The 13432-nt window shown below is 46.9% G+C and overlaps 1 protein-coding gene across 3 annotated transcripts in view; it reads right to left on the reverse strand.

Annotated features, from left to right (window-relative positions):
* LOC142093292 (AMP deaminase 1-like) overlaps positions 1-13432 on the reverse strand; it is a 33574-nt gene that overhangs the window by 6945 nt on the left and 13197 nt on the right. For all 3 annotated transcript variants that reach the window (XM_075174332.1, XM_075174333.1, XM_075174334.1), the window contains 7 exons: positions 10175-11139; positions 8334-8482; positions 7675-7787; positions 7164-7331; positions 4218-4314; positions 3459-3503; positions 1952-2139 (listed from right to left, as the gene is read on the reverse strand). In XM_075174332.1, coding sequence (XP_075030433.1) covers positions 1952-2139; positions 3459-3503; positions 4218-4314; positions 7164-7331; positions 7675-7787; positions 8334-8482; positions 10175-11139 — 1725 coding nt within the window. The remainder of the gene's footprint in view (positions 1-1951; positions 2140-3458; positions 3504-4217; positions 4315-7163; positions 7332-7674; positions 7788-8333; positions 8483-10174; positions 11140-13432) is intronic.

Raw genomic sequence — 13432 nt, forward strand, 5'->3', positions numbered from 1 at the left:
AAGGATTTAGAAGCATGGTCAAGTTTATTGGGGAATGAAGCTAGAACTGACCCCCCAAATGATGGTTGTGTCAGCTTGCCTTGGTTCTATTCCTAGGAGATTTGAAGACACTAAGAGAACAGGAACGTGTTCAGCTTGTGATATGCAGATCACTCATCATCAATTGCAAAAACAGTGTATCTGAATCACACGTTCCAGTTACCACGTGTGGGCTCAAGTCAAATCTCTCAAAGACTACAAGACAATTTCCTTGCTCAAAACTGCCCAGAAGGGGCAAAATGAAGGTTTTCAAATAAGAGAGGTCACACTTAAGTAGGAAATGCCCCTGAGAAGAGGAAAGTTTATTGCCTAAAGCTGATTTTAGACACTGTACTCTCAGTCAGCGCATATAGGCCATTCCAGTGTCCCAAGCTGTGACAGCATGAAGGAGCGGTTAGGAAAACAGTACAGCATTTTCACAGAGTAACAGTTGTACAAAAGCTTTGATGTCCTTGGGCATGCAGCCCAAAGAAGAGGGTGACAAGCAGATTACTTGGAAGCAAGGCTATTTTTAGAACAGAGACAAATCTGTAATCAGAACACCCCCATAATTACTGGGCAGTGTTTCCTGCAAAATCTCAACATGATAGACTGTCCCATATAAAGTCACTCACCAAAACACTTTACTTTGAGCAGAGGATAAATAAATGCTGAGAAAATAATTTGGTTTGTTAGTGCATTTATAAAAGCCAGTAAAGAGCCACATGGTACAGTTGGGTCTGATTGTCTGCTAGGGCAGCAGGAAAAGAACAATGCACTGCCCTTCCCAAAGGCAATGAACACATGGAGAGGTTGCACCAGGGAAAAGCTAAATCTGGTTACATTCCTTTCTTCCTCCTAACCCCCTAAAGTTTGCACTTCTAGCAGATTATTTATGTATGTTCAGTTTTACCCACTAAATTAAGACTGTGCAGTCTTTCTGGCTGTAGTCCCTTATTCATTTTGTGAATCCAAAATGTTTACACATTTAAGACACTAGAATTATTTGCACACAAATCCCTTACACAGCTGGACACTATGGGTTCTGCTGGAGTCCCACATAACCTCCCTTAATGAATCTGACATCTCCTTCTCTATTTGGATGACATGCAATTCATTAATAATTTCTGGCTTACTCCTGATAGCACAGCTAGAACTACTAGTTTTGTTCTGTTTTTTTAGTGGAAGGCAGCAGGTACAAGCCTAGATGGTGACAACTGAATATTCATTTCAATCTGGAACCACAGAAGCAAGCATCAAGGCTCCATCCTTTTAGCTTCACAGTAACTACTGTGTACACTGAGTCATAATTTGGAGTCACACACCGATCTTGTCATCCATTTGGCTGAACAGACAGAAAGAAAGCTTATTTCAAATGGCTTGTTCTAGATACAGTACTTTAACTTCCACAGTGCTCCTCTGCTTTTTAGGGGCTAGTACACATGGCTTTGCCATTTTAATTTTTTTTTCCCCAGAACAGTATAAATAAGCGTAAAAGCCCTGGGATTCTAGTTCCTGTGCACCATCAGTCAAATTGCTTCACTCCTTGTTTATAAATCACAGACTGCCAGGATGAGGTTTGTGCCAGCTTTGGGAACAGAGCACTGCACTCCCTTTCCTCTCCTGCAGGCTGCCTTAGCGGTGTATCACAATACAGTACGGCTGTATTGATATTTCCAAGCAATTAAAATTAGAGTAGGAGCCTTCCTAGTTCAAAAAAAAGACAGTAAACTCACTATCAAGAAAGATATTCAACAACTGCCCCACACTATATGTTAGGTCTGTAACAGAGCAAGGTGCTTCATATTCCAAGCCTGCATCCTAACCAGCGGGCCAGCTTTACTAGTATAGAGTTTAGGAAGGATACACACTGCAAGAGGAAATAAACAGCTGCTGAGTGTGTTTTCTGGGCAGGTTTCCATGTAACTCCTACCTTGCTGGGAAACTGCTGTATGATCTGTGGTGTGTATGTCATGTCAGATGTCTTCTTGTGCAGCGACACCACCACAAACAGCTCAAATAGCTGCTGCTCCTGAAGCTCTATCAAATCCCTCTCCAAAGTCTGGTAGCGTGGGTTCCTCTTGGAGGCTGTCTGCACCTGCAGCAGGCACCTGTGTCGACCTGAAGAAAGGAACAAATCCAAAACCAGCCTGTGGCTATCACTGCCACACACCTACAGGTCACAGAAGAGGACTCGTCACCACCTTTAGAAGGGAGAAAAGAGATGGGTGCATTTGCCTAACATCACTGCTGCGCCCTACAGGACTTGGACTCCTGTGTCAGCTCCTCAAGCACGGAGCTATTCCAGATAGGGGAGCACCGGCCTTGAGCAGCTCTGCAAATCCCTCTTGACCGATAGCTAGCATTCTCCTGCTATCCTGACATTCTTTCCACACATCTCGGAGCAAGACGCCGTGGTAATGATGAGGGAAGCCCAGCTGTGAGAAGCCCAGCTCCACCAGTTCAGTAATTGCCAGGCCTCAGGCAGCTACTCTGTAAAGCAGCAGTCAAGAGAGGCAGAGCCAGTTTCCTGGCCAAGAAACCTCCAGGCTGGGACATCTTGACAGGCAGCACAGACTCACAAGCACAGGCACAGCACTCTGATGTAAGAAATTCCTGCGGCCCAGGCACCATGACACATTCTGAACACTTTGGAAACAACTCTCAAATCAGGCAGTGACTCAATCACTGTATTTCTGCAGAGACTCTTCACTCTCCATTACTCTCCTTAAGGTAAAAAAGTGGAACTTCACTACTCCCTCCAAGTTAAGGCCTTCTGTATGCTTCCCTCCAAGTAAATGAAACGTCTAAAACAATTCCCTTGGTCCTTTTCGCTAGATGCTTGCTTAGAGACATGACAGAGTCACTCATCAGGGCTGCTGGCCAACTGTTACCGTTTCGCATTCAAACCTTACCAGCACAGCAACTGAGACCTCTTTGGTCCTTCCCACACCAGCTAAAACCAAGTAGGTATTTCAAGTCTGTAGTTTGGACCTATGACCAAACTCAGGACTGTGGAACCAGACAAATAACCAAGTGATTTCTCCCCAGACAAAAGGGCATTTCACAACATTATACATATAAAACAGAACCAAGGGAAGGAAGTAGGGGGAAAATAACCTCAAGTGTTAGCAGCAAAGGTGATCCAGGGACAGTCTCCTGCAAGATGTATTTTAGTTAAGTGTGACTCTACCAACCCAAAAACGAATCTACTTCTAGAGACTGGCAGATTAATGGCATTAAACCTCAAGGGCTCAGGAGAAGTGGCAGAAAGAGGGGCTGATTTGTCACAGCAACAGCTCCCAGCCTTGGCCATGCTGCCTCTTAGATGTTCCTTTCCTCTGTCTCGCCAGAAGCCATAACTAGTGGCTTAACCCACTAGAGCCTTAGCCAAATGCGTAGTGCTATGGGGACAGGACCAACACCTGTAATTCACTCACTTTTTGGTTGATTTTCCGTATCACTTTCATTCCCACTGGTTTCACCTGAAACACACATAGTTTTCACTTATTAGCCATGCAGAAGGAAGATGGGCAACACCCAAAGTTGGGAAAGAGAGAGAACTTTAGACTCATCAGACCAACCTATCCTGCTCAAACCATCAGCAAAGAACAGCCGGTACTGGCAAATGTGCTACAACAGTAAATTTCAAAAAGCAGAGTTGATATCATCACTGCTTCCAGTAAACCACCTGTAGGTCAGCTGAACACAGGCAAAGAACAGAAACCAGGTGGTTATTTGATGCTGCTATAAAAGTTAACAGAGTCGCTGAACAGAATATACTATAAATAAAGACCATACCATGGCTACAAAATCAGAAGAACACAAGAATATCACTTTAGAGGCACAAAAGTGATGAGTGGAGAAGTCAGAGGTAGTTCTCGTGCCAAGTGGTTTTGTGGGGAATTTTCGGGTTTGTTCTACTTTTTTGAAAAAGCACTTTTAATCAGTAGCCCAGCTCTTCAGGTTTAGATCTGTGACAGTGTTAAACTTGGGTTAGGCAAGTGTTCCCAATCCTAGCAGTGCTGAAAGCTCAACAATTCCAGTTGCAAGACATGGAGTTTTAGCACTGTCAAGTCAGCCCAGCATGAGCTGCAATCGGCAGTGGTGCCTGGCCTGCTAGCAGTATCTCAGGATGTACAGGAACTGTGCCCGCTCAAGAGGCTCATGGCAGAGAATGGTGCTGGAGACCTCTGTACCTTTCACTGGAGGCGCTTCTCTCCCAGTAGGACTGAGCAACTTCACCCTCTTCTTTCCACGCTTAGAATCAAAGATCTCCTGTATTTTTAGTACCAGCTGAAATCGAAAGCAGAAGCAAAGGTTAATGTGAGGGTCCAGAAAAGGGTCCAGGTGCCAAGAGGACTGCAGCCCAACAGCTATCATCTAGCACAACACTTGGGAAAGGCTGCCCAAGTCGTGCCAGGGACCCTGGCTCAGAGACTGCTGCTAGAGTACTTTTACCACAGCTCACTGGATAATGAACAAGCACAGAAATTCTAATACAAAAGAGAGATTACTGTTAGCACAGGTCAAAGCTGACAGCAAACTGTACAAGCATTCTGGAAGTTATCATACTTTGCTTACCAAACAGATAGCAGAAGTGGCAAACTGTCTGGCATCACATCTCCATTTTCTATTAGAGAGGCCAATTGCAAAGGCACTTGCAAGGATATCTTATAAACCCTCCACCACAAAGAACTCTGAACTCCACATGCTCTCAAGCATCCCAATTCTTTCCAAGCCCAGAAAGAGCAGAGCTCTCTCAATATAGCTTGGAGTTTGTTTTTTGTTTGTTTGTTTGTTTTGTTTTTTAAATTTGCTGCTGTAATTGGATGTCAAACAGGTAAAGTTCTCCAAAGCACCATGTCAGGCACAGAACAAGGCTGCTCTAAGCACAGTCCTTGTCCCAGGATAGTTTGCTAAAATGAAAGGATTATGTACTTTTATTTTGCATAGGTGAAGAAAGACTGTGGGACAGAATAATGGGTCTACGCTGCAGGGACACCACAGACCTGGTCCACTGGAAGAAAAAATTTGGAAAAAACATAGCCTAACGCAGACTAACCTACAGACATGAAAGAAGGGTCAGCATTTAGACACTCCAAGTTGATGCTGTTAACCTTCCTTTCACTGGTCACAACGGCCTTAAAACCAAAGCCCTAACATTTTCTGTTACTCCTGTCACAGGCCTCTCTGGACTCACTCCTCCCAGCTTCCAGGTATACAACGCTGCAGTAGCTCCTTGATTCTGCATGTCAAAGACGGCTATCACTTCATTGTAAAGAAGGATTTACACTAAATGCAGTGAGCAGGTCAAGTTCATTCTTGTCTCAAGTTCAGAATTCATTAAACGCTCCCACTGAATGTAGGAGGGTGGGGCCCAGCCATTTGTCACCACAAATACTGCATAAAAAGGAAGATATTCAGCAAGAGAACCTGTTTTTCAGCTCAAGCCTTTATCCCCAGCTCAGCAAACTAGGCTTAGGCTCTTCTTTTCAGATCTATTTCTCCCCATTTTCCACGTTAGCCAGTTCTCCTAGCACGATGGGGCTGCAAGGAAGAAAACAGCCCACAGCAGAAAGCGGTGCTTTCCTGCAAAATCTGCCTTCTTTCCCCTCTACCATCCTTACCTAGACGATTTCCATTTCTGTTCTGATTTTTGTGCAGTTGAGTCACCAGTGAAAGATATTGGGTGTGTTTAAGGCAGCCATATGTTTCTTAAGCAATAAGTACGTTTTTTCTTTTTAGACTCCAATCCTTTTCTCAATCTCTCGAGCAATCTTGGCTCAATTTCTTGTAAGCAAAAAGAGTAAAGTGTGCTTCCTGCATGTAAATTGTTACCAGATTTTTGGAATAGGTTTGCTTTTGGAGAATGTTTTATTTTCCCCCTCCAAATGAAAGATACTCTCCATCACAGCATTTTTATAATCTTGCCGTCTCCTTCCTGATTTTCCAGGCCTACAATTTGTTTAAAAACACATACAGAAGTTGCTTGTTACTATAAAGTACTTAACATTTGAAAAGTATTTTGCAGCTGTCCAGCCCTACCTCAGAGTCTTCTGCAGTTTGAGCAAATACAGCCAATTTTCACAAGAAATAAAGATCTGCAGAAGTTAAATGATTTTACTATGGCAAAAGTAAGTTGTTGCCACTACCGCAACTGGAATTTGAGTCCCATGCACAAAGTGCCACTACAGTGGTAGCTTCAGCTGTCCTCCTAGAGCACATGCTGCACTTTTAACACTGGGGACATGAGCTGGTGACTAACACTAGTATAGATACGAAAGAAAATCTTTCATATAGATATGAAAGATTTCCAATGCATCAAATGAGAATTACAATGGAGTCCTCTATCGTGAAGGTGGATTAAAAGCCTTTCTCGCTACTCTGGCCTCAGAAGCATATCTGCCTTTGCACACAGGCAGGAAGGAGTGGCCAGAGGCAGCAGAGGGGAGAACCGTATGAAGGTTTTGTGAAATGCGCTTATCCTGAAAAGCTGCTCTTCACCTTTAGACTACAAAACAGCTGCAAGGGTACATTCCTGATGGCAAATCAAGAACTCCAAGCCAACAAGTCAAGTAACCAAGGGCCCAGCCGGCTCCCCACAGCAGCCCCACAGTCAGCCATCTAACAACTCAGTGCCTGCAGCGAGAATGTAAGGGTCAGTCTGAGAAGTCACCAGGAGCAAGGGATACGTACACACAATTGTACAGAGCTGGCCCTTCAGCTCAGAGAGAGCTTCCTTGCATTTCTGCACCACATTCAGCACAAGACCAGCATCATTACACTTCATGGAAGCATTGGCAGCCAGGCTTAAATGACAAAGCACAAGGAAGAGCTAGTATTCACACACAGCACTGATCTCCAGGTCAACACCTAGTACTCTTTTTGCAGATTCTTGGCCAACAAAACCACCACTGCCCCAGCTAGAACTAGCACTCTGTTTTTTGATCCCCAAACACCTGCCCTGCTACTTGGAGGGGAAATGGTTCAAGCAGGGTCACTTGTCCACACATACAGCAGTGCTAACCACCTGCCAGACACACAGCTCCATGACCACTTACAAAGCACTTAGAAGGTGCTAGACAAAGCAGCAAGAGTTTGAAATGCCATGCAAGAAGTAATGTTTCATGCTTAAATCTCACCCAGGGCAAGTTCTTTCTCCTGCTAGCAGCCTCTACTGCTCGGAACAGCTTCCATTCAGTCAGTGTGACAGGCAGGGTTGCATCCTTCACCATTTTCCCTTGGAAACTTGTCTGGGAGGGCTTTAGCTCAAGAGTTTTGCGACTGAGGAAGGGAGGTTTTGGGGGAGGCTAGAAAACAGAATCAGAAGAGATGGTTAGGCATGGGATTAAGCTTTGTCCAAGCTCAGAGTCAAAGGAGTCAAACTTCCTGCAGCCTCCTGCTCTACCAAGCTCTCCATCCCACTCCCACCCCACATACTCAAGCATCTCATCAACACGCTCTTGTTCCTATTCTTTTGCTCCTTAGCAGCTTAATCAACTGCCACTGTCATGGCTGTTCATTATTATTTACATTAATAACAAACAATAAAAAATAAGGAAAACCAATGATATGCCAGTGGGGAATGTGGGGCCAGGGGGTAGCACAAAATAGGGCCTGTAAACACGTGACAATTTAATCCCCTCACCCTACCTTGGGAGCCCTACTGGTGCTCCGGGGGGGTGGCAGCTTCCAGATAGATGGGACTTTCCACAGGGGTAAGGGCAGTGCTCTGACATCTTCATAGGGGGTCTCTTTTGCAGGACCTGGAAGAAGCATTGGACGGGGGATTTATGAAAAGTCCTGCATTCCTGCAAGGGATGTAAGCAGGGAGAGTGTGCAGTTGTCTGCCAAGCTTTAACAGGGTCTGAGAGAGACCTGTTCTAAGATGGATTAGGTTCCCACCACTCAAAGATCCTTCTAACCCACTACCATCAACGTGGCAAACTCTACATGGACTCAGCAAAACAAAACACTTCTACCATTGCAGAGAGAGCAGGTCTATTGCAAAGCAGCTAATTTTGTCAGTGTTCACACTGATCTTTGTGCAGCGCTCGAGCAAAGCATCTGAAGAGCTAATAAAGAAAACAGTTTAGCAAAGCCAATTCTAGCGACCTTCCATGATATCTGAATTCAGGCTGTTCACATGCAAGTAATTACTAACACCAACAAAGAACCCCAGATGGGGAAGACCTTAAAAGTCACAGAGCTGGAAAGGGCCTCAATGCATTCTCATCTTCATTCCTCCCTCCCCAGAAAATATGCTACCCTTAATTAAAGTGAGTGCATCCCCCAGAAGTACAGGCACATACAGATAATGTCCTCGTAGATGTTGTCTTCTGACTGTGTGTAGACGAGCCTGGATCCTGTAGTGCCATTTGTCTCTTCTCGAAGTCTGTGGGAGTTGGTGGTTGCCATCCGGTTGCGGAAGCCCTGGATGTCCTCAAACTCAAAAGATTTCCTAGAGGAAAACCAGTGTAACTTCTTCTAAAGGCATCTGCATGTACCAGTGAGTTGCTGTCTCCAGTCCACACAGAGTATGGTCCTCCTTGGGGCCATCAAGCACATGGATGCTCCACTCTGGACTCTCTGATTTGCAAGTGTTGAGGTTTAACCCCAGCTGGCAGCTCAGCCCCACACAGCTGCTCGCTCCCACCCAGTGGGATGGAGGAGAGAATCAGAATGGTAAAAGTGAGAAAACGCACGGGTCAAGATAAAGACAATTTAACAGGTAAAGCAAAAGCTGCGCACACAAGCAAAGCAAAATAAGGAATTCATTCACTATTTCCCATCAGCAGGCAGGTGTTCAGCCATCTCCAGGACAGCAGGGCTCCATCACACGTAACGGTGACTTGGGAAGACAAACGCCATCATTCCAAATGTCCCCCCCTTCCTCCTTCTTCCCCCAATTTTTATTGCTGAGCGTGACATCATATGGTGTGGAATATCCCTTGGGTCCGTTGGGGTCAGCTGTCCCAGCTGTGTCCCCTCCAACTCCTTGTGCACCCCCAGCCTCCTTGCTGGTGGGGTGGGGCGAGGAGCAGAAAAGGCCTTGACTCTGTGCAAGCACTGCTCAGCAGTAACTAAAACACTGGTGTGTTGTCAATACTATTTTCATCACAAATCCAAAACATAGCACCATACAAGCTACTATGAAGAAAATTAACTCTATCCCAGCCAAAAACAGCACACTAAGCGAGTCGTACTCACTTACTCTGGGAGATTTTTAAATTAAAAATGAAGTTGGAGGCTCCATGGCCAAGCACACTCCAAGCAGGTATGGCAAGTCCCATCCTGTCACAGAGGCAAGAACCCAAAACACGTTTTGCAGACTAAGCACTTGCAGCAGTACTCAGAACTAGGGCACTGCTTTCTACTGGACCTCTCCTACTGCTCAAGTTAAGGGTATTATTGCATTTGCGAGTTTGCATTTTCATACACTTGGCCTCCATTTCAAAATTATGGCACAGAGGTCACAAAGGAGCTGGCAGGGATTTAGCCCATAATCGTAAAATTTGATTTGTTGCTGCACGCTTTGCGACAGTGAAAGACGGTTTCAGGAGTCCTAGCCACATCTCCACCTATAATATAATGTTCACACTACTCTCTAGCACAGCTGCCCTAGGCAGCTTCTCTGTAAGCAGAACTAGCATCAAGCTAGCTCAGAGGTTTTTTACTCTGTAACAGGGACCTACGTACGGGAAAGAGGGAAGAATAGCCAAACCTACTGCAACAGGGGTACCCACAGCTGACAGCCTCTAACTTTAAGCAACAAGAGAATCTTTCACTCACAGGAAAGCCAGAACATTTAGCGGCCATACTGCCCCAGGAGAAGGCTATTCTGTAATCCACAAATTCCAGCTGAGGACACGCTCAGGGCAAGAAGCAGGCAGCACTCTCCCTGGGGCCAGCATATTGTCACTCATCTCTGTTTTAAGGTGTGGGACTGACATTTGTTTGAAGCTTTTAGCTTTCTTTGCAAGATTATCGGCAGCAAAAGCAGTGCATAAGCAATACTGGAAAGGGGATACTTTCATCCAGAAATATCCTCTCCCTGTCAACACAGGCTTCATCAGTACTAGCACCTCCACAAAGATATCTAGTAGCTGATTTAAGGAAACATGTTTCAGACATGAAAGATTAATCGATGTACCTCTGGGTTCTCCCTCTGATCCTCCTGCTGGCTATTCTCTTCTCAGGATTGTGGGAGGATGACACCAAGTCTCCTCCATGCTGCTTTTGCAGGGGAACTTCCCTGGTAGCCCTGGCATCGCTACAGCTATTAGCACCCTTTTCTGCAAGATAGCGGAAAGTCCTACGGGGCTTGGGTGGTGGGACAGCAGCTGGCTCCTCCTCTTGCCCCTCAGCCTCAGAGTAAATGTTTTCCAAGCTCCTCTCTGCCCTGCAGAGAGAGTCCACTCCTTTGATTTTAAGTTCTCTCCCTGTGGAGCCACAGCTCCCTCGCTTTCTCTGAGGATCCAAGGGAACTGGCGAGGCTTTGCCAGGCGGAAGGGGATCTACTCTCCTCCACAGAGCTTGTGAGGTATAGAAGTTCCCTGGGGGCAGTATCGCCCCTGGGTCCAGGAAGCCTGCTTGCCTCTCTGCTTTATCCTTGGCTTGGGAAGCTAGGCTGCATGCACAGGGCTTGAGGTCACCACAGTCATCAGTCTGCAAGCAGCTCCATGCATCTTCCCTGAAGTCCAAACCCAGGCTCTTTGGATCTTTGGACGCAGTTTTTCTGCCGTTCACTGTATATTCTGGCTTTGCTTTGGGTAGAGCATCGCAGCTGGGATCATACTTTACTCCAAAGTCCTTCAGCTGCTGTTTCTCCTTGCTGGAGCACCCTCGTGTCCTCCCCTCCCACTGGGAGATCTTCTGTTTGATGTTGCGGCAGTGGCTCCGGGAGAGGGTCTGTACAGCAGAGCGGGAGAAGCTACTGTCCACTGACCCTGTTGGGTGCATGGCAAGTGCCAATGCGCTTACAAACACCTCATCTCCATCCTTGTCCAGGTCCACCTGTGTCCTGAACACATCAAGCTGGCATGTGACTCCAAGGCACTCAGTGGTGTCCAAGAGCCGCCGGGTGTCAGCTCTGCAAGGACTGCCTGCTAGCACGACCTGCAGACAAAAAGAAGAAAAGAACCATCAGCTGCACTCCAGCCATACGCACCACCAGGAACCCCCAGCTGCTCTCTGGCAATTGCTGAAGAACATTCCTCCCCAAATCACATGTTCAAGATTGGCTTCCAGAGCACACTCCCCACAAAGGCTGTTTCTGTAACACACATCTGGGAGGGCTAACAAAAAGAAGCACAGGTCTCACTGGCTTAAAAAACAAACAAAACACCACAACAGGAACAAAACACAGCCAGGGATCCCAAGGGTCCAAACTCAGGGAAATCATTTAATGGCACAGGAATACAGCAGAATGGCCCGTCTGCAGCAGAGCTCTCAGCCAGTCCCTCTGCTGCTCGCTTGTACCGATGCAGACCAGGCAGGAGTGCTCAGTTTCTCCTGATGCTTTGTACTGCTCAGAGCACCTCGGGCAGCACATAGCCAAACCACTGCAGCACAATGTCTCTACCAGAGCTCTCAACACAGCACAGACACAGCAAGATACAAGATACCAGGCCAGCTCTAGAGAAAGGGAACCAGATCTACTTCTCCAGAGAGTCAGCAACAGCAGGACAGCTGCTGCGTCACACAGGAGGACAAGGACAGTTGTGATGACTGGAGAAGAGTCCAACTGCACTCCTCCTCCCAGGAGTGCTCTCCTGCTGCACAACACAAGTAAAAATCTGTCTGATGTTCTGCTTGTCAACACCTGACCTAAATTTGCCATCAGAGAGACTGGAAGGCAGTGGTGCCCAGCTTGTGGCTTGCAGCCAGGGGAAGTTTTAAAAGGCATACAACAGAGGCCAAAAGGCAGGAAACCGGTGAGTTCTCATGCTCAAGAGGAAAATAGTCCTGTGTTTAGACCAGTAGAGGAGAAAGAATGCTAAAGAAACACTATGACTTCTCCTACCCAAGCAGAGCCTGCGCAAACAGGAGCTATGCTGTTTGAGACTACCCCAACGTATAATCCAGAGGATACAGCAAACAGTCCTCCAGATAGTCCTGCAGCAAGAAATGCAGGTGAAGCTGCCAGGGAGAACCTGGGTGGCTGTACAGACCCAGCACCTACAGGTCCGGTATGACCTCAGTACAGACATTTCAAATGTGGAGTCCCCAGCTTCAGAGCCCTTCGGCATCCCCAACATTCTCAGATATGCCAGAACGGTTGAAAACTCATCTTGGACAGAAGACAGCAGCCCATAGGCTCTAATATGCTCCATTCCTTCCCTTCTCCAGGCAGTTACCCCATTTCAGAAGTTCCAACCCTCCAGGTCTATTTAATGTTCTCCATTTGTATTAGGAGACAAGCGCTCAGCAAATCTCGGGCTCAGGCCATGTCACCATGCAGCAAGCCTGGCCACACTGCCTTCAGTAACATTCCCCCGGCACTAAGAAGTCTCCCTGCAAAAGGCAGAACAAGAGCAGCAAGCAGTCCTCATTCCACACATGCAGCAAAAACAGAGGACCTCTGCAGAAAGCAAGCCGGGCTTGCTCTAGGTGGGAACACAGGCCATAGTCAAACAAAGCCTGTACTCAGGCTCCACCTGACAGATCCAGCCAGCTCTCACTGCCAAAAACTGGGTACGTGTCCTCCAAAGCTGCTATTATGACACCCAGTCTTCATTGACTCACCAGAGCCTGTAAGAATTTGCAGAACCAACGATGGGAGCAAACCAAGCTGGAAGACAGAGGACCTTAAACCTGCCTGACAAGGGTTCATGCCCCATGCACCAGGCTGGGTGTGGAGAGCCCCTACCACAGCAGAGGCCTGCATCCTTCCCACCGTTGATACAGCACCTCAAATTCCAGGGCTCCAGCGCTACCAGCTCTATCCCTGGCATTGCTGATCTGCTTGGCAGAGGCATTTGCAGTGCAATTAAAAGAAAAGCCCTGGCCTTGGCAGACCTACTTGGTATAGTTAGTGAGAAAGCTCATTCATGTAGGACAGCCCAGGGCTCCCCAAGCAATTCAGTGATGGCTTGGGCACACATGGCACCAAGCCTCGGCTCTCTCACTCTGCACTTTCACATTCTCTACCAAAGCAGCATTGCTCACTGTGGCAAGAAGCTCACTGCTGCTTGTCTCCAGAGAGAACAGCATGGGTTCTTGCAGCCTGACATTGCTTATCACATTGTCCCAGGCAGCTTCCGGTAACTCTCCCACTCAGCAGTCAACAGGCTAAACTTGGACAATCTGGGTAAGCAACTGAACTGGGGATATTTGCTGCACCATCAGCCCTCTGTCCCTCATCAGCATTCCGCCCTGTCCTCAACGCTTTCGTAGCCACACCGCTCCT

Source organism: Calonectris borealis, chromosome 26, assembly GCF_964195595.1.
Source record: "Calonectris borealis chromosome 26, bCalBor7.hap1.2, whole genome shotgun sequence".
In the NCBI taxonomy this organism is placed as follows: Eukaryota; Metazoa; Chordata; class Aves; order Procellariiformes; family Procellariidae; genus Calonectris; species Calonectris borealis.